Source organism: Penicillium waksmanii (genome assembly GCF_028829765.1).
Source record: "Penicillium waksmanii strain IBT 27052 chromosome Unknown utg000005l:1.0-5232799.0:1.0-5237142.0, whole genome shotgun sequence".
Lineage (NCBI taxonomy): Eukaryota > Fungi > Ascomycota > Eurotiomycetes > Eurotiales > Aspergillaceae > Penicillium > Penicillium waksmanii.
This window is the reverse complement of record NW_026643252.1, coordinates 32,406-52,283: the sequence shown is the minus strand read 5'-3', so window position 1 is coordinate 52,283 and position 19,878 is coordinate 32,406. Positions and strand designations below refer to the sequence as shown.

Below are 19,878 nucleotides of genomic sequence, written 5' to 3'. Positions count from 1 at the left end.
TGCACAATACGAGATATGATCGACGCTTTAACCTTCTTCGTTCTAGGTTTTGTTGTTCTTGGCAGAGCTCCACAGACCCTGCAGGACATGACGCCTCTCCCGCGGCGCTTTTTTTTCTCGGCGTTACCTGCCTCCGTTTGTTTCATTCCTTCTTTTACTAATTTTTTAATTCATTTTTCTCGCCGCCGTCGGCCTCTCTCGGCCTCCGTATGGACCTTGATGACGAATTCTGCGGTACCCAGCTAGGGAATGCACTCCCGGATGATTTATTGGCCCTAGGTATCATGTCTCCTTTAAATATACTCCGGCTTGTGTTGAATACTGAAAACCATCCCACATCTCGTCTCCTTGGTCCGCCGTTGGAAATTGGACCTTATCCTCCAAAGAATGTCCATGTCTTCTGCTTCTAATAATTACCCTACGGAGATGCTGGCAATGGCTCCGGCCTCCGACGCCGAGGAGGCAAGCCCGAAACCACCCCCGTCAAAGCAATCGAACGAAATCCCCAATGGTGGGCTGAAGGCCTGGTTGCAAGTGTTGGGTTCATTTCTGCTCTTTCTCAACACCTGGTATGTGCGCGGCTTCCCTTTGCCTTGGCCCTTTCCCGTTTTCTTGACCTCGCAACACCAAACTGATTATTCCCAGGGGGGGTCATCAATTCCTTTGGGGCATTTCAGACATACTACAAAGACGACCTGTTGCGGAATGTATCCAATTCAGACATCTCCTGGATTGGCTCCGTCCAAGCCTGTCTCCTGCTCATCGTCGGGGTTGCCACGGGTCCATTGTTCGACGCCGGCTACTTCTACGTCTTACTGGCCGTGGGATCGTTTCTAGTAGTCTTTGGCATGTTCATGACCAGCCTGTGCACCGATTTCTGGCAGGTGATGTTGGCCCATGGCATAACAATCGGCCTGGGGAGCGGCTGTCTCTTTATCCCCAGCGTGGCCATTGTCTCTACCTACTTCACCACCAAAAAGTCCTTTGCGACGGGCATCGCCGCCTCGGGAAGCAGTCTGGGAGGCATCATCTACCCGATCGTCTTCGCTCGGTTGCAGCCACGCATTGGATTTGGTTGGGCCACGCGTGTGATTGCGTTCCTGATGCTGGGCATGATGCTGATCTGCATCGCGGTGATGCGCGTGCGGGTCCTGCCTCCACAGAAACGCCGTCTACTAGAGCCCCGGGCCTTCCTGGAACTACCCTTCACTATGTTTAACCTGGGCGAATTCTTCGGATTCATGGGCCTCTACATCCCCTTCTTCTACGTGGGGTCTTATGCCACCAGCAAAGGGGGCATGTCAGCCAGCCTTGCCTTCTACATGCTGCCCATAATGAACGCAGGGTCCGTCTTTGGGCGGATCATTCCCAACTTCCTTGCCGATAAGACCGGTCCGCTGAACATGCTTCTCCCCTGCGCACTGATCTCAGCCCTACTGGCCTACTGTTGGATCGCCATCACCGACATGCCCGGCATCATTATCTATTGCATTCTCTACGGCTTCTTCTCCGGGACATTTGTCTCACTACCTCCCACCACCGTCGTGAGCCTGTCGCCGAGTCTCCAGGTGGTCGGTACCCGCATGGGCATGAGTTTCTTTTTTGCGGGGCTAGGGTTGCTGGTGGGAACTCCGGTGGCTGGGGCTATATTACAATCCTATGGCTGGCTCGGCACCCAGCTGTTCTGCGCCTGCTGCGTGGTTGTCGCTGCAGCGGCAATGATGGTGGCCCGGTTGACGAAGGCCCCAGCCTTGATGGCGAAAGCATAGAGATGAAAAAAGAGAAACGGGAAAGGTGGGATGGTAACAATCCAGACGCGTGGATCTAGTGGCGGTTGAATGAGTTTGGTAGAGAGACAAAGGAGGTGGTGTGGTTAGATCAATATTGGGCAACGACTGGCTTCGATGCCTCGAAGGCCAAAAGGCTGCATCGACTGGATAGATTTGATAACGGAATAAAAAACCTGTTAATTCACCCGGACCGGTTGGATCTGGTGTCCTAGCCTCTTAATAGACAGTTCACGCTAGACCTCTTCAATCATCACATCTGTTCGTAGGTTAAGTTTAGGCACCTTGAAATGTGACGATCCTGTTCGACTGACATCATGCTCGCGAATAAACGGATTAACGTATTAGTCTTACCGAGTTCCATGAATCCGTCAAAAAATTCGATTTCATTAACCTGATACGTCCTGACTATTGAAGCCTTGGTTACATGTAGGCGCTGCTCCGAATGAAGCAAGGACTTCGCGATCCCGAAGAAAGCCGTAGAAGACGGAAGAAATAGCGCAAAGCCAGTAAAACGTATAGAAGACGCTGTCTCGCCACTAAAAACCCAAAAGCGATAACCATACCGAGTGTGCTGAGCCTGTCACGTCTTCTTACTGGTTGCGGGGCTTGCTGTCTGCCCCAGGCGACATCTTCCCACCAGGACAATGCAATCGTTCACTTGGCACTGTCGCCACAAATATTTCTTTTTTAAAAAAAGCTCTATCGGCGGGTTTTTATTAAAGCCCCATCGGCGATCATAAAATTGTCCTATCGGCAATTTTTATCGCATGCGGGTCTTGCAGAGGGCGAAAAATAGTCAGCTCCAAATTAAGATCGCATGGAAAGATCTCCATTAGTATTACTTCTAGGACCGTGCGCAAAGAAGTGCGATCCTTGTGTTTAGCGCCCCACCAGTGGAAGAACGAAGTACTCAGGGCCGTATCAAGATTCCTCGAAATCGGAGGGATCTTCAATGACATGAGTTCCTATTTGTCTCCGGAAGCCTTAGACATGAATGTTTCCAGTTAGTTTCTTCTCAGGGGTTCCAGTGGGCCCATCTTCAGCTTCGCTTCCACCGGACCGGTCGCCAAAGAGAGCATTCAGAAAGCGTCAAGGGCAAAGCTGCTTGGTGGCCAGTTCAAACCGTAATTTCAGGATCCTTTCAGCGATCCTTGTGCCAGAGGGCCCGGGGGATTCATTAGCAGGTCCAGACGGCGGGTATTAGTGTTGCATTGACGAGTCTCTTTCAATAGTATTGTCAGGATCCACAGGGCAGTGGAGCTGCTTTACCACGGCTTTGGGCCAGGATGGCACAATGGCGATGCCTCTATGTAGTATGGGGAGTCTTCAACAGACACAGCAAGAAGATAGATCTGGCAATGAGAACTAGTCCGGCAATTGCAAGTGATCTACTGGTCGTTTGGGGGTCTAAGCTTTGGGAAGTGCCGTGGTTTCGCCGATAATCATGCGAAACAATTCCAGTTATTTCCATTTGTTACTCCGTATTTTAATAATTGTACTAGAGAAAATTACCGTTTGGTAAATTTGAAGTTTGAAGTGTATGTCATTCCAGTTCGGGCCCGACCGAGTATGCTCTTGCTGTCCTTAAAAAGGCTAATAGCGACGCGGATACGATGTAGCCAGCAAATATTCTTCGCTGCTCGCAGAGGATTCTTTGAACACGTTGACTATTCGCTCTTCCTCTTTTTTTTCGGATTCCTTGTGCAAGAATTTCCCCTTTTTCGTTAACTAGAAGTTACAACGCCCACAATATGACAGTCGAGAAGCCATCATGGCAGTCCATTGCAGAGCTGAAACGAGCAGCGCTGCAGGAGTTGTTGCCAGTTTCTTTCCAGATTGAATCGGTCCCATCGGCGGAGAAATTACCAAATGTGACCGACTTCATTCAGACATTCCTGTCGCCTGCGGAGCTGGATATCACCGAGAACCACTCTGCGGAAGTTCTGCGGTCCAAGCTCACCGCTGGGGAGTTATCTGCAACGGAGGTTACGAAGGCTTTCTGTCATCGGGCTACAATTGCCCATCAACTTGTGAGTAGTCCGAAAGCCCTCCCCGACATCACTGCCTAATCACCGTCACAGGTTAATTGCCTCAGTGAAATTCTCTTTCCGCAGGCGCTCAGTCGCGCAGAGGAGCTGGATGAGTACTATCGTACGCATAAAAAACCCATCGGTCCTTTGCACGGCCTTCCTATCTCACTCAAAGATTCATTCCGGGTGGAGGGCGCCGAGACCTCTCTAGGATATGTCGCCTGGCTGGGCGCAGTTGAGACTGAGGAGACCGAATCCTGGCTGGTAAAAGCATTGAAAGACATGGGAGCTATCATCATTGCGAAAACAAACGTTCCCAGCAGCTTGATGGTATGTTCGGTGGCCCCTGCGCATATGGAAGTCAATGCTGATTGCGCGGTGTGACGCCAGGCCATCGAGACCAATAATAATACCGTGGGCTATACTACCAACCCTCATAATCGATTGCTGTCTTCCGGTGGATCTTCTGGAGGTAAGTATGGATTAGACTTTTTCTGGGGGACGAAAGCGCCTGCTGATCTACGCTACGGTTGGAACACATAGGAGAAGCTGCTCTTTTAAGCCTTCGAGGCAGTATTTTAGGATTTGGATCGGACGTTGGTCAGTTCCTTTCCGCAGCATATCTCTATCCAAGAGTCCACCGTTCGGGAGCTGACAGTGGGGCCTTCTGACGAGCAGGAGCCTCGATCCGTCTGCCTTGTTCATTTACAGGAATCTCCGGCTTGAAGCCCTCTCATGGGCGACTCCCCTACCTTAAAGTGGCCAATAGTGTAGGCGCAATGACTCCGCTTCGTCCGAATGTCCGCTGACATCTGGTGTAATTAGATGGAAGGTCATGAGACCGTTCCGTCCGTCATCGGCCCCATGGGTCACAACATCTCCGACCTTCGATTTGTTGTGCAGAAGGTATTGGAGCACTCCCCTTGGCTGACTGATCCCAAAGTAATCCAGGTTCCATGGCGCTTAGAGATAGAGGATGAGGTCCGCGAGAAAATGGCCACCAAAAGACTCACCTTCGGTGTTCTGCGACATGATGGGGTTGTAAAACCGCACCCACCAGTGGCGAGAGCCATTGAGCAGACGGTGCACGCGCTGGAGGAAGCAGGATACGAGGTTAATGGATCCGTTTCTTCAAATAACGAGCAGTATTGACTCTCTGCAGGTCATCGAATGGTCGCCTCCTCCTCATTCGGAGGCCTTTCACATTTTGGTAAGTCCCCAACGATCCTCACTAAGGATTAGAGAGTAAATAATGATAGCCTCGGGACTATTAGTGGAACACGTTTGCTGCAGATGGGGGCATTGATATCCATCGAACCCTTGAACAAAGCGGTGAGCCACCGGTGCCTCAGCTGGCAGTGTCGTATGGCGAGAATCTCGGTCATCTTCCCGTTGGCACCGTCAATGATCTCTGGACAATCCAACAGCAGCGATATGACTACCAGGTGCGCTACCTTGAATATTGGAACTCGACGGCCGCATGCACGCGCTCTGGCCAGCCCGTTGACGCAATCATTGCCCCCGCCTCCCCAACCACCGCGTATCAGCCTTCGGAGGGCATGTATTTTGGCTACACCGGCGTTTACAACGTGCTGGATTTCAGCACGGTGGCGGTACCAGTCACCAAGGTGGATAAAGCTCAGGATATCCTAGTTGAAGACTACTCTCCTTCTGGTGACCTTGACGCTGCAATTTGGAAGCAATGTAAGTGACCCTAACTTCAAATGACCTGCTACTGTTACTAATGGACAACTCTGTTTTTTTTGTCCTTTCAGATAACCCAGATTTGTTCCATGGCTCCCCAGTCGGTGTCCAGGTTATTTGCAGAAGGCTGGAGGAGGAAAAAGTTCTGGCGATTGCGGAAGAGGTCCAGGCGACTCTGGGGTGATTGGAATAACCGATCCCCAGTGGGGCATGGTTCTTAAATACGGATTCAAGTGGGGATGGCCCCAGTTCTAGGACCGATTATACCACACTGGGGTAATTTGCAAATAAAGTCTTGCCAGTAGAAGGAAGTGTGAGGCCTTATTGGTGGTAGTGGTCAACTAGATGGTGAAAACTAGATAAGAAAAAGAAATAAACAAATTGGTTGCGGAAACGTCGAAGTTCTAGGGCATTCTGAAACGATGGTGAGGGCTAATGACTGAACAGTAATAGAAGCGGTTCGACCCATTAAATCATTGAACGTCCTAGGGGTTTAAACCCTTAAACCTTAAAACGCCACGGCTGAGGGTAAGGTTCATGGCTTACACAGCAACTAGAAGAAGCTATACTCTTCTTGAAGGGCGATGTCTCTGCTGTAATCCTCCTAGAGTTCCATCCATTCCTCGACATCCACCCGGCCTGGCACGAGTCTTCCTACGTACCCGCTATACCCCCCCCTGCCTTGCTACCGACCGCCGCAGAACGAGACAAACTTCTGTAAACTTATCAGAGGACTCAAAGCCTGGCTATTACAGGCTTTCTTTGGTCGAATGCCTATTTTATCCAGATCACGAAAACCAGCAAAGCTTTCCGTGAACAGGCCCGGGTCCTCTGTCCCCGTCCACTCAGGCGGAGGAGATTTCTTGTGCTTGTCTGCCTTCCTGCTTTCAGAGGATTTTTATTGGGTTTACGACTGACACTCGATGGAGAACTTGAGCTTGTTGACTCCGACCGTTGGCGCTGATGCGCTTGAGGCGACTCCGAGGACGAGGCGCTGCGCCGCGTCAATTCACCTCACCGCACTGACCTCAATTTCAAGACCACCGGGCTCTGATTTCGTCCAACATGGCCAACAGAGTACGCAAAAATAGTGTCATCATCCCCAGGCGACATAGTCCATAATTAACTGTACTATCTCGCGTAGAGCAAAAAAATTGTCTGGAAATCACTCGTGAATTCACGCTGGCTGAGTTTGTGGCTGTGAAGACAACATGAGCGAGATCTTTCCGAAGAAGGTACAACCAAATACCCCCTGAATCGAACCGGTGCCGTCACCCAAGTTAGAGAGGTTCCACAAAACCAGAACAAAACATGTACTTCCCATGTTTCGATAAAATTTCATCTACATATATAACTACGATAATTCATGTTACCAAGATGATGGCGACAAATTCGCTCTGCTCATATCCCGGAAATTCATTGATTCGATTGTAGATATTCTTCTTTAACATCTTCCAGCCGAGACTCATGTAGAAGGGTCTGTTTCATTCACAAAGCGACGTGGATTCACGGTGCCTTTGGATCATGATTACCATGAAGTATATCTGATCGTTGGGATATCCCAGTGCGAAGGACATATCACTCAGGTTTCTTAGCAATAAAGCGAAGGCGAATGTAGTTTACTGTAAAAGAACCATCGTGCTGCTGTCTTCCAACAGCCTCGAGAACGTCAACAGCATGTTTGACGGCTGCGTCGCGTGCTTGGGCGGTCGGGAGGAGTTCAAGAAAGGGCTCACCAAACAGACGAATCCTATACACCATCAGCCGTCTCGTCAATTTAATATTGGTGTCAGACCCACCAGCCTTCCACGCCACCATTCTTATTCTCGGTCAGTGTTGTCTGTCTGAGTTGGACCTCGCCCTTGACCCAAGTAAACCCCGCTCCTTCAACAAGGTCCTTCATGGCCTGCAGCGATGGGAACCACCAAGGCGATGCGTTTCGCGCCTGCGTGACAGGAATACCTTGAGTGACCAGTCCACTGATAATAGCAGAATGAACCTCGGCCACATTTCCCAACGCACCAGACTCATTGACGAGAAGACCGCCTGGTTTGAGCGCCTCGAAGCAGCCCTTCATAGTATTTGACCTGGTTTCGGGGTCTCTCAGAATCCAATGCAAGGCAGCGTTCGAAAATACCTTGTTGAAACTCCCGTTTGTAAGACTGGGCTCTTGATCTAGCCGTCTGCAATCGACTACCCTCGATTCGATATGTGGGTAGGCTTTTTTGAAGTGCTCAATCATGTTAGGTGAACCGTCGATTCCCACGATTCGTTTGACATGGGGAGCTATGCAGGCTGTCAAAGGGCCCTCCCCAGAGCCTATATCAAGTATTTCATCTACCTTGTTATTAACGTTCGGCCATTGTCATCTGGAGGCTTACCTGTTGGCTTCGGGTCCAACCAAGCGAGTACCTTCGTAGTTGAAGTTGCAACAAATGGAGCCACCTTTTCGCCGTAAAGTTCGGCTGACCAGATGTCTTTCTGCTTTTGTTGCTCCGCCATGCTTTCTCGGTTCTCTCTCAGTCATACAAAGCACAACAGGGCTGGGGTCCAGTAGGGTTATAAGGCCATCTCAGACAGACGAGTCATGTACAGCTCCGGTGTCGGAGTCTTGCAACGAGCTGATGACGTGGTTTCGTATTTTTGGGTGTGGACCGCCGGATTTCCGTTGCGGGCCGCTACTAGCCAAAACCTAAATACAAAAACTATACGTGGGTCGGTGGGGCCGGGATCGGCGGGTCTCGAGCAATTGACGCCTCTGAAGCATTCACACTTCTTTAGACACCGATATCGGGCTGGCTGTCACTGTCGTTGGTATTTCTAATATCTTTGTGACAAGACAGGTGCTCTGGATATGAATAATTTTACTTTGTCTGAAATGCTACAACATAGCTCTGACCGCTCCGCCAATATGATCGAGGAATCCAATCTTAATCCATACAGTTGGACAACAGTAAAATATTACCTCCCTACGCAACTAAATAAGCTAACATGCCAACTTGATAGAAAAAAAAGCTTTTTGTCTTCATTACTGGCTTGGTGATAGTTCTGAATAGTACCCTTGGATCCGCCCTTCCTAGCGGCGCCATCGACTTCATCGCTGCCGATTTTAGTATAACAGACCAGCAACAGCTCGTACTGCCAATGACTACTTACTTGATCGGATATATTCTCGGGCCTATCCTTTTCGGTCCATTATCAGAGACGTATGGCAGGCGCCCGGTGATGATATGGACATTCGCAGGATATACAATCTTCAGTCTCGCTTGTGCTGTTGCGCCCAATTTTGCGGCCATTGTTATTTTCAGACTTTTCTCTGGTATCTTTGCTTCTTCGCCAACAGCTGTTGTTGGAGGGCTGTATGCAGATATCTTTTCCGATCCTAAGACAAGGGGAAGATCGATGGCTGGATATATGGCGGTGAGAAATCTCACCATTTGGGGTGTCAGGATACTTACTTGATTAGGCTACAACGCTCGGCCCTACTATGGGACCGCTAATATCCGGCTTTATCTCTAATGTCAATTGGCGGTGGAGTTTTTGGATTGCATTGATAATTGCTGGGGCTTCATGGCCTGCGCTGATATTTCTCCCAGGTAAGTGATTCGATCACAATTCTTTTATCGCTCCTAATATGGTGGACAGAAACATTTCGTCCTGTATTGCTGCGAAAACATAATGAGATTCATAATCCCACATCTGTCGATGCTGGCCCAGCTACTCCCGGCCTGCGAGACCTTGCCACGCGAGTATTGACACGCCCTATCCGAATGATTTATTCCGAGTCAATTGTTTTATTTTCCTGTATCTATCTCTCTTTGACTTATTCCATATTTTACCTCTTCTTTGAGGCATATCCCATTATATTCAAAGGTATGCTGGTACCTATGTCCGATTGATCTCGATAATAATACGCACAGGAATATACGGCTTTAGTACCGGACAGTGCGGTCTAGCATTCATCCCAAGTATGCCCAGCCCCCCCTCCACCTCTTCGATCAAGCATCCACGGTTGACAAACCATAGTTGGTATCGGCGCTCTCCTCTCATTTATTTTCTACCTTGTCTACGACTCCATCTATCTACGCGCTCAGTCTCAAGCCAAACCTTGGGTGAAGATCGAAGAATATCGCCGCCTTCCTCTGGCCTGCGTTGGCGGACCATTATATACTATCTCCCTCTTCTGGCTCGCATGGTGCGCCCAGCCATCCATTCACTGGATCTGGCCCATGCTCTCTGGCATCCCATTTGGCATTGGCTTTCTGCTCATTTTCATGGCGCTAATAAACTATCTTGCTGACGCGTATGGAACCTATGCGGCGAGTGCGCTTGGAGCTGCGAGCTGTACAAGAAGTGTATCAGGTGCGTTGTTGCCGCTTGCTACGTCGGCAATTTATGCGCGGTTGGGGACGCATTGGGCGACCAGCATTCTCGGATTTGCGAGTTTGGCCATGATTTTGATACCGTTTTCATTCATTCGTTTTGGGGATCACCTTAGGCGGAATAGTGTTTTTAGTCAGTCAGCTAGGGCGAGGTGATCTTGTGAAGATCCAAATTGATGCCAACTGTATTAAATTTCTGATCAATTCCAGGGATAAACAGAATGGTATCGGGGATGCTGTTCATCAATTTGTGTGACTTTGAAAATTTGAGGGAGAAATGGCATAAATGTTATTTGCAGTATATACCTTGCAACACCTAGATGCTGAAAAAAAGGCAACTATCTGATATGCAGAATTTCTGATAGGGCACATGAAACAAAATCTTAGATCAGCACCGCTGCGAAAGGCTCATGTAGGTAGACAGGACGGGTTCAAAGCCACTAGATAGATTGCGCAGAACAAGGTAAATCAGATTACGACATGACATGAGAAGGATATTTGATTTCTTAGGCTGTCTGGTGCTATTCCGACGTTGACCTATTCGACTTCATGCGCCCTAGTAGCATGAGGCATTATCAGAATCCTCAATACTATAATTATTATGGCTCAAATTCATTATCAGGTAGAAAGAGGGTTCTTAAAAAGGTATGCTGTCTACCGTTCATCAATTGAATATATCTTGGCCTTGATCTGATAACTACAAGAAAGCTTTCATGTGATGAGCCCGCAAATTGCCCGGTTTCAAGTCCGTCGCATTTTGAACACCGGTAATACCAAGGTTGATCTCGAAGTCCGCCAAAAGGCAACGAAGCACATGCAACACACCCTCTTTTCCCTTTGCACCCAATCCATAAACGATAGGTCGGCCAACAAACACAGCCTTTGCACCAAGTGCAAGAGCCTTCATCACATCTGCGCCAGTACGAATACCACTGTCGAAAAGAACATCGACACGATCTCCTACAGCCTCTGCAATCTCTTGCAAAACATCCAAAGAACCATAGGCGCCATCATATTGCCTGCCACCGTGGTTTGAGACAATGATACCGTCGACGCCAGCTTGAACGGCCATCTCGGCATCAGTCGCTGTCTGTATTCCTTTTACAAGAATATGTCCATCCCACTCTTTACGCAGGAACGCGAGCTCAGGCCATGAATGCGCTAAATTGGGAAAGATAGTATTTTCCCATTCGAATGCGCCCTTAAGGATATCTTCGTCTGCCTCATGGCCATACTTTTCTGCAAACTTCTGTCGAAAGACAGGATCAGTGAAGCCGAGAGCTGTGCTGTATCCTTTATAGAGGGGAAGATAGGCATTATCGAGGTCCATGGGACGCCAGCTCATGGAGAAGATGTCCAATGTAATGACAAGAGCTGTGTAGCGTGCTGCTTTGGCGCGACGCAGAATAGAACGTGTTATATCGTGGTCGACGGACTGGGGCCAGTAAAGCTGGAGCCACCTAATGCTGTCATCATGACCAGCTGCTTCGTCCTGGGCTTTGGCCACGATCTCTGGGCTTTCAGAAGCAAAAGTAGAGAGAACGTAGGGAATACCAGTTTTACCAGCTGCATGAGCTACTCCTTTCTCTCCATCACTGCAATAATGTTAGAATGCAATCTATCCAACCTTGATGAAGAGAAGTCACTCACGCATGAAAAATTCTATTCACTCCGACAGGTGCAATTGCCACGGGAGAAGGCCATTCCTGACCAAGAATCTTTACTCCAGTATTCCGTTTAGTATTCGATCTCACCATCCGGGGAATGATATTCCATTTATCAAATGCCTCGCGGTTTTTCCTGACGGTATCGCCCGCCCCAGCTCCGCCCTTAGCGTAGTCAAAGTTCATGGGCTCCATCGCCTGCTTTGCTGCATCTTCCCAGAGATTGGGGTTGGTTGTCATGATGGGCTTCAATCCATTTGTGCCTGCTATATAAATCTCATGCTGATAACTAGAGAAGGGGGTGGTGGATTTCTAAAAATGTTAAATCGGGTATCGTTGGTGCATATAGGCTTGGATACATACGTTGTGAGAGTCAGAGTTATTGCCCATAATGACGGTGTCTCGCATTTCCAACTGATTCTTTACGATTTTGTAAAGAAATCTGTCTGAAAAAGCCATTCAGGTGATATGTGCACTACTGAGACACTGGCAATAAATAGAAAAAAAAAGGCCGCCAGTATTCTAGCAACTCTTCACTATCTCGTAAAACAAAAAGCCTAGGTCCACTACATAGCCCCGACTTCGGTTCTCCTTTGTCACGCACAAGCAGCCAAGGGGGCCTGCACTGCTACGTATGACGTTATTAACTTCGTATCCGACCTCGGACGCATGTTCATTTCGCCCCCACGGGATGACATTAGTACGAATAAGGTTACATTTAATTTAAGACATTTCTTCCCCCATCGGAAACAGAACAATCCTAGTACTTTTAATACTATTGGCTAAATGTGGGGTTCATGGAGCGTCGGAGTCCGATTATAATATGGCATGTTCGTGTATGGGCTCTAGTATTTCGATTCCTGGTTGCAGAGATATCTCTGGCGGATAGTATATATATCATTTATCAGAATCACTTAAAATAATATTATCGTCTTGTCTATACATATACAGGACTTTCAGGTACCAGGATTTACTCTGCCTGTATATAGTAAGGTATCATTACCGTTCTGATTGCTGAGCGCCACTAGGACTTAGCCTGTAATCTAAAGCCCCGAATAATCTTTCACATGGGCTATATCATTCATTTAGAGTCACAGTTGTTGATTTCAGATGCAAAAATAGTTTTCTGCCCCTCATTGAGCTATAAGCCTAGATCTGCATACCTAGTGGCGGAGCGGGCAACTATTTTCGCCGCTCTATATGCCAGTGTAATAATTTTGGACCAACAGCGATGCTCTTTTTGCTTATTACCGATATCGGCCATAATCACCATCTTCCTACAAATAATGCGTGCAAATTGCAGATGGGGGCCGTTTGGATGGTAGGTTAATATAGGTCAAAATGACAGACTCTAGCTGTTGAGGACGTAGATGAAGATGGAGGTATAAATGTCGAGATCACCCAGGTTTCCCATCTGCCATCACAAAAACTAAACCTTCTACTCTTTCCTTCTCTTCAATGTATTCCATCATTATATTGCTGCTTATACTGGGCTTTGTGGCCGTGAAGGCTCTCCTGAAAGGGTTTCAGGGCAAATTTGCTGTATGTTGCCAGATTTTGAGGACGATCGTATTTCTTCTGACAGCTTTGGATAGTATTATGGCATTTTTTCTTCCCTAATTGGCTCTGACCTTGATCCATCTTATGTTGTTGAGCCTTTGAAAAGCTTTGACTTCAAAACAGCCCCTCCGATTGACTACAAGCCATATAGAACACAGGGTCATGTAACCATGGGTATGTGTTCACATTTTAAAGATCAATCAAACCAATACCAACGGACTAGGAATCCAAAAACAAACCCGCTCTAACTGGATTCGAATCGACTCCGGATACCTGAAGCGACTCGAAGAACGACGCATTCTCGTTGAAGAGAAACCAGAACTCACCATCGGAACAGGCAACATCGTGGATCCAGCGATTAAAGAGCTCTATGAGGAGATCATGATTAAGTATCTCCCTCAGCGTTTCCCGACCATGTTCAAGGTGTGCGGAAATGTTGTTGAGAACGTCACAACCGGCTCTAATTATCCATCTATGACGGCCGGTCTCAGTCCTGCTGTTATGCTTCGTTACATTTCTAACAATGTCGAGGAGGATTTCTACTTCATGTGTCCTGATCCGGATGGGCAGTTCCGTCTACGTGGATATATTGCTTGTTTTCCAGGTGGTTTCTTGAGCCCTGCGAGAGTTGGTGAGTCAGTGAGGGAGATTCACCAACCTGTTCCTGGTTATGATAAGAAGTTGGGTGCCAGTGTGGACCGATACTTTTCCCGTATGAAACCGGGCCAGTTCATCGGACGTATGAACGTAAGCTGTTCCCGCAATCTATTGGTCAAAAACTCCCTAACAACCATCAGTGGTCTCTTCAGGTCGACGGCGCAGACCTGTTCCGCACCGATGGGAATAACTTTTACCCTGAAACAGATCAGGCTGTCAATGACGAAAAATACAACCCTCCACTTACTCAATGCTATCTCCGTGTTGAGCATCAGACCTTGACTGCTTTGCCCAGATCCCGAGCAATAATTTTCACCGTCCGTAGCTACATGACCAGACTTGACGAGGTGCGTGCAAAGGGAGAAGGCGATGCTCTGGCTGACGCTATCGAGTCAATGCCCGAAGGTCTTGGAAAGTATAAGATGCGGCAATATTGGGGTAGGAAGGTTCTGCCTTGGTTGCGGGGTGGCCCTGGAGATACAACCGTGGCATAGGTTAGCTTGTGGCCTTCACCTTCGTGTTTCACTGTCCAATCATCCTGAGATCTCCCCAAGCCAAAGAAGCTCAGCGACTAATTACAGATTTGGTTCCATAATCCAGCTCTATCAATTGCCTTCCAATAAGAGAAAACATCCTTCCTTCTCCCTCCTAGTCGGCCCCTGAGTGATCACATTTATTTCAGACGCGCTACGTAAGAGCCGGTCAATGCATACGGGGTCTCTGCTCAGAATATCAATGAAACGACCAGGATCAATCCCAGAAATTCTTTGGTCAGTTTTGAGAGTTCTTGAGGTACTGGGGGAGTCGACTAAATGGCCTCAGAAAACACCCGTCATCGAGCAACAGCATATGTTGCCAGTCAGGAAGCCGAATCGGAACTTAAAGAAACGCTCCAGGGACAGAGCTCACCATGTTGCAACCGCCCAAGAAGCCACATAGGATAGTAATGAAAAAAATGTTACTATACAGTACCATTTTGTCTGAGAGACATGTAGGTTTGCAGATGAGTCCAACACGCTAGAAGGATTGGGCTTTGGCATATATCCCAGCCAACAGATGACAGTTATGTATTCGCAATGATTGGAGGCGGAGGTGAAGCCACGAAAATGGCTTGGTCGTCAAAAAGTACGACCGCGGTTACTATTGTGATAAATTTGCGACACATACTCTCGCGAATGAAGCAAATTAAAGCCATGGTTTTGAGGAGCCATGCTGAGGGGACGTGGACTAACAACTACGCGTACCCCTGCACCGTCTTGCAAAGCAAATCCTACTGCGTGGCGATCTCCACCCCTACATGTGAGTGAACATATTGCTTTTGTCCTGACATCAACACGTCTAACTATTAGTTTAGCTGCTTAGATTCCATGCTATCAAGCGTCTGAAACTGAGACGCTGGCTCGAAAGCATGTGGGCGAGAAAGATTGAGTAGTTGTTAGCTTGAAAGTTCATTGAAATCTTTTTTTTCTAGTTTGTGGGTATCTACGATATCTCTGAATTATACAATCTCCAAATAGGAAATCTAAATTGCTATTTGCGCAAGAAAGACCAATGGATCGTTAACTAGAAGAGAAAACTGCCAGAAGTCAAGCTGAATAGGGATCAAGTGCATCCTTCCATGTCCCCCATTCAAATTTAGGGCCGATGTCTGGCGGGGACTCAAATGGATTCTCTGTATCCTCGTATAAGAAAGCATGTATCTCCTTCTCAAACCAGATAACGTCACCGTTACCACACATATCCTTCTCAGTACCAATAATAACATTGGGTCGGCTATTAAGCCACAGGGTCTTTTCCTGTATTTGCATGCGCACCTCTTCTAAGAAGACATGCCACGAATATTCACCATCAACAAATACCAGGAGGCTCAGCTTGACGGAAACAACCGTATCTGGCAATTTTGAAAGGCATGAGATAACATTGGTCTGGCTGACAATGAATCGTGATAACTCGAAGTGGCGAAGTTTGTGCCATTTCTCAAGAGGAAACATACTCTCCAGGAGAACAGGTACGGTGCTAATCGGTGGCTCGTCGCCTTCAAAGTAACCATTCAGTCCAGCGGTATAGAACCTGAACTCTTCTAGATCACCCGCTTCACTTAGTGCGGCACGAAGTTTTCTGTTTCTGAAGGATTGCCACCTAGGTTCGGACCCGGTTCCACCAAATATGAGAGGAAGATCGAGGCGCCGGAATCCTGGGTGCTTAAGAACCTCGACGAAATTATCGTATTCCGGACAAGGATCTTCGAATATCCTGCAATTGATTCCCGTGAACCGCAGCCTAGCATCGAGACTCAGCTCCACTACATCGTGTTTATGTTGGGCAAGTGCACGTATCGCAATGCGGAATCCACGGTATTTTTCTCTTTGCCTTTCATCAACAGCTTGCCAGGGAAATGCGGGTACATCTTCTGGCTCTTCTGTAAGGGATGTTGGCCATCCAAAGGGGATAGGATAGAAAAACCCAGGTGGAAAAGCTCGAATCATCGGAGTTTGGTAAAATGGACCAAAGAGCATGTTGTGGGTACTCGGGGTCACTGTGACTCTTCTCAGTGCGGTGAACTTTTCGAGTCCATACACAAACGCCTCTTCGTCATAGCCTCCGGCAAGAACATCATCTTGTTTTTTGACTAATTGGCGATAATATTCCCAACACTCGCCCAATGAGGGCCCAACTTCACACAGGTCTTGTATACTGGGACATTCCACAGGTAAAAGGGAACTCCCTGAGCGCCGGTCAATCGTACGCTCTAAAGATTGCTTGCATGCAGCCTTAAACCAGTGGGGGCACCTTTGCCTCTTGAATCTCCTACTTCGTATCACGAGCTGAACACGATCATAGTCCTCCTCTCGAAAATATGGATCTTCCAACCCTTCGTCCCAGTCTTCTTCCTCGTTGAACTCGTCAATTTCATTGTCACTTATATCGGTGTTTGGTAACCAGATGCCCTGCTCGGGATGGATAATATCGTCACCGCCGTGGGAAAGCCGTGCATCATCCCAGATGATTTCAGTTATATTGTGGCGAAATTCCTCGTGATCTGCAACGGCGCGAAAGAATTTGATGTTGAGAGGATTGGCTGACAAGAACACTCTGGAGAGTCGGAGCTGCACCGAATCGCAGTATTGCTTAGAGACAAGGCGGAGGGACTTGATATCGCTATTGGGGAGATACGATAATATCGTATGAACCAGCTCCACAGGGAGATCAAGCATTGGAAGGGGTGTCATTATGTTGTGTCGGAAGGAAGGGGAAGTGGTTAAACATTGGAAGGAAACAAAGCTATCAGAGCAGGGAAGACCCTGATTTTTGACCCTCAAATTTATGTATTGGCTAAAACCGATCGACGTCTCAGACCCCTATTGCAACCGACACTAGGAATACTCCGTAATTACAAGTAATAATCAACCATTGGTCTCCACCCCACAGTTAGCCCCGCTATTTTTTCCCCTCTCAGCTCAGCCTCTATTGTTGCACGGCATTAACATTGCTGTTGTTTGTATCCCCTCGTCCGTCCGCTTGCCATTTTAGCGCCCTTTTTTAGCACAATACCGAATACCCACACCTACTATGCGTGATAATTGGTTGATGGCGCATAAAGACAGTAAAGAAGTGGTATATAGTATAATATAGGCCTAATCCGAACTAGCATGCCATTTGTAATGGTTACTAAGTTGTCAGGCTAGAGACCTGTGACTAGGCAAGGATATCGGACGGTAGAGATCAGATTAGGCAGTCGATACAGAGACTGATTCTTGAGAAGATCAAGAATTCAGAATGCTTGTGGGATCTTAAATACATTAGGGTTCGGGTAGATATCGATATGCAGGTAACTCAAAGGGGATTCGTCCATGAATCGGCCTTGAGAGTCTGGGGTATCGTATACTTTGAATCCTGTGATAATTTATCCTCTTCTCTCAGAGATGGTCGACTCGACCACCAACAAAGGTCAGAATTAGGTTAGGTGATCTGAGCTGAATGGTATTATCTTGTACAAAGGCCTGGGGTAGGTGCTGCTTTGGGTGCGTTTGTATATAGATATAAACAAAGCAATATAATCTCTTTAATATCTCTAAGATAAAGGCTTCTATCTTTCTGTCCTTAACTCTTACTTTTCTCTTATCTTTATCTTATCTTGTCCCTTTCTTTTATCGTTAAATTATAATCCTTTGCTATATCTGCTGCTACTAGTCCTGCTACTGCTGAATTTGGTAGTCCTTCTTCTGTAGGTACTGTTCGTCCTTCTAGTAGTTATTAGGGTAGTTATTGTGCGGCTAAAGGTAAAGATTATACTAGAGCTGTAGGTAGAGATAGTAATAATAATAATAGTCCTAGAAGTATGGTCAGTACTGTCCTTAGTCCTTATCCTCTCTATAATTAAATTATCTGTCTTTTATTTACCTTCTGTATTAAGTATATAGCCAAAGCAGCCCTTTATTCTCCTGTTAGTACTGTTCCTATAATCTAATATAACTAGGATTATTCTAACTTAATTATCTATACTCTATATAAGAGGGATAGAAAGACTTACTTCTAGGTATAAGATTCTTCTGATTTATGTTTGATTTAATACTGATTTACCTTAGATACCCTATAGGATCTATAGCGATTTATACTAGCTCTAGTTAATCTTCGACTAGATATATAAAGTTTAGGGTAGTGGTACTACTGTTACTGTTATTAGTAGTACTATACCTATCTAGAGTATAGAAAGTAAGACTATAGTTATTAAGGGATCTGCTTATCTTTTAGTATTATTTTAGAAGATAATCTCTGTCTATCTCTCTTAGTATAAGCTCTATTTTAATATACAGAATATAGATTAAGCTATAAAGAGATATACTGTATTTATCGTTAAATAACAAAAGAAATTAAATACTAAGACTAGCTTACCTTCTGCTTAGCTCTTTAGTTATTTTAGTAACCTTCTACAGCTGTAGATTAGTAATACTGGTTTTAATCTCTAGTAGAGTACTATTTAATCTTTCTTCTTAGAGATTATAGTAGGGTTTAAGTATAATATAACTCTGAATAGTATTATTTTAACTCTGGCTATAGTATAGATTATTAACTAGATTAAGGTACTTTTAGATTTATATAGGCTTCTGTAGTAGTCTTTATTCTTTGTCTTACTTATTCTCTCTTTTTATAGTTAAACAGTCTTATTTGGCAGGAGTCTAATAGCTTTTCTTTTTGGTATTAATTTAGATATAGTTTAAAGGAGTTTTAGGAGTACTTTGTTATCGTTAGAATATAGTTTTTTAAGTTTATATTTTTCTAAATAAAGATATTATATCTTTTGTATTTTCTAAGTACTCTATAGGTTTCTATTAGTTATATTCTAAGGGCTATCTAGCTTATTTTATATAGTAGTATAATACTCTATTAAAGATTCTTTTACCTTAAATCTCCTTAACTTTCTATTCCTCTTTGTCTTTAAGTTTTAGTATTAGTATTAGTAAATTATCTTTATTTTAGCTATTCTATAGCTTAAGAAGAGAAACAGAAAAGATATTATATAGTCTTAAATATTTTTTTAGTAATATGATACAGTATACCTAAATACTAATCTTTATAAGGATATAGAAGAATCTGATTTACCAGAGAGATAACTTCTTTTCTTTAGCTTTAAAGCAGAGGTTTTTTATTAAGAGAGATATAAGACTTCTAACTTTAAAGTTCTTTAGCTTATAGATCTTATTATATAACTTCTACTATAATTCCTATATAATTTAAAGCTTTCTTATAGTCTCTTTATAAATATTTTAAAGGTAAATTATCTACTCTTTAGTACTTAGGGTTTTTTTCTTAAATACTTTATCTAGGGCTCAGACTTAGAAGTCAGAATTATATTCTAGCAGTATACAGAAAGAGGTCTTATTAGTAGATATATTAATAATATTATTATATATAAACTGTACTATCTTAAGGAGTTAAGCCTAATTTAATTACTCTCTATTAATAAAATACCTAAGATAATCTTCTAAGACTTAATTAAGTCTTTCTGTCTGTCTGTTAGTTTAGGGATAGAATATAGTAGAAAATTATAGCTTAATCTTAGAATAGTAATAGAGTTATAACTAAAATCTGC

At 45.6% G+C, this 19,878-nt stretch overlaps 6 protein-coding genes across 6 annotated transcripts; 3 read left to right on the top strand and 3 right to left on the bottom strand.

The window, feature by feature from the left end:
- Positions 1-387: 387 nt before the first annotated feature.
- Positions 388-1,769, top strand: N7481_004938 (MFS general substrate transporter; the record flags this gene model as incomplete). The annotated part of the gene is made up of 2 exons (XM_057264157.1): positions 388-541; positions 646-1,769. The coding sequence occupies 2 exons, from the start codon at positions 388-390 to the stop codon at positions 1,767-1,769; spliced, it is 1,278 nt and encodes a 425-aa protein (XP_057121877.1).
- Positions 1,770-3,541: 1,772 nt separating this feature from the next.
- On the top strand, positions 3,542-5,708 carry N7481_004937 (amidase; the record flags this gene model as incomplete). Its single annotated transcript, XM_057264156.1, has 9 exons — positions 3,542-3,820; positions 3,872-4,150; positions 4,211-4,292; positions 4,364-4,420; positions 4,499-4,590; positions 4,646-4,933; positions 4,983-5,030; positions 5,095-5,524; positions 5,596-5,708. The coding sequence occupies 9 exons, from the start codon at positions 3,542-3,544 to the stop codon at positions 5,706-5,708; spliced, it is 1,668 nt and encodes a 555-aa protein (XP_057121876.1).
- A 1,394-nt stretch (positions 5,709-7,102) lies between these two features.
- On the bottom strand, positions 7,103-8,026 carry N7481_004936 (class I SAM-dependent methyltransferase; the record flags this gene model as incomplete). Its single annotated transcript, XM_057264155.1, has 3 exons — positions 7,103-7,274; positions 7,324-7,861; positions 7,906-8,026. 3 exons carry the CDS (start codon positions 8,024-8,026, stop codon positions 7,103-7,105), a joined length of 831 nt encoding a protein of 276 aa, XP_057121875.1.
- Positions 8,027-10,603: 2,577 nt separating this feature from the next.
- N7481_004935 (FMN-dependent dehydrogenase) lies at positions 10,604-11,960 on the bottom strand (the record flags this gene model as incomplete). Its single annotated transcript, XM_057264154.1, has 3 exons — positions 10,604-11,501; positions 11,557-11,882; positions 11,934-11,960. 3 exons carry the CDS (start codon positions 11,958-11,960, stop codon positions 10,604-10,606), a joined length of 1,251 nt encoding a protein of 416 aa, XP_057121874.1.
- Positions 11,961-13,028: 1,068 nt separating this feature from the next.
- On the top strand, positions 13,029-14,281 carry N7481_004934 (heme-dependent oxidative N-demethylase family protein; the record flags this gene model as incomplete). Its single annotated transcript, XM_057264153.1, has 4 exons — positions 13,029-13,112; positions 13,166-13,304; positions 13,354-13,877; positions 13,928-14,281. The coding sequence occupies 4 exons, from the start codon at positions 13,029-13,031 to the stop codon at positions 14,279-14,281; spliced, it is 1,101 nt and encodes a 366-aa protein (XP_057121873.1).
- A 1,092-nt stretch (positions 14,282-15,373) lies between these two features.
- Positions 15,374-17,017, bottom strand: N7481_004933 (F-box protein; the record flags this gene model as incomplete). Its single annotated transcript, XM_057264152.1, has 1 exon — positions 15,374-17,017. One exon carries the CDS (start codon positions 17,015-17,017, stop codon positions 15,374-15,376), a length of 1,644 nt encoding a protein of 547 aa, XP_057121872.1.
- Positions 17,018-19,878: the final 2,861 nt, after the last annotated feature.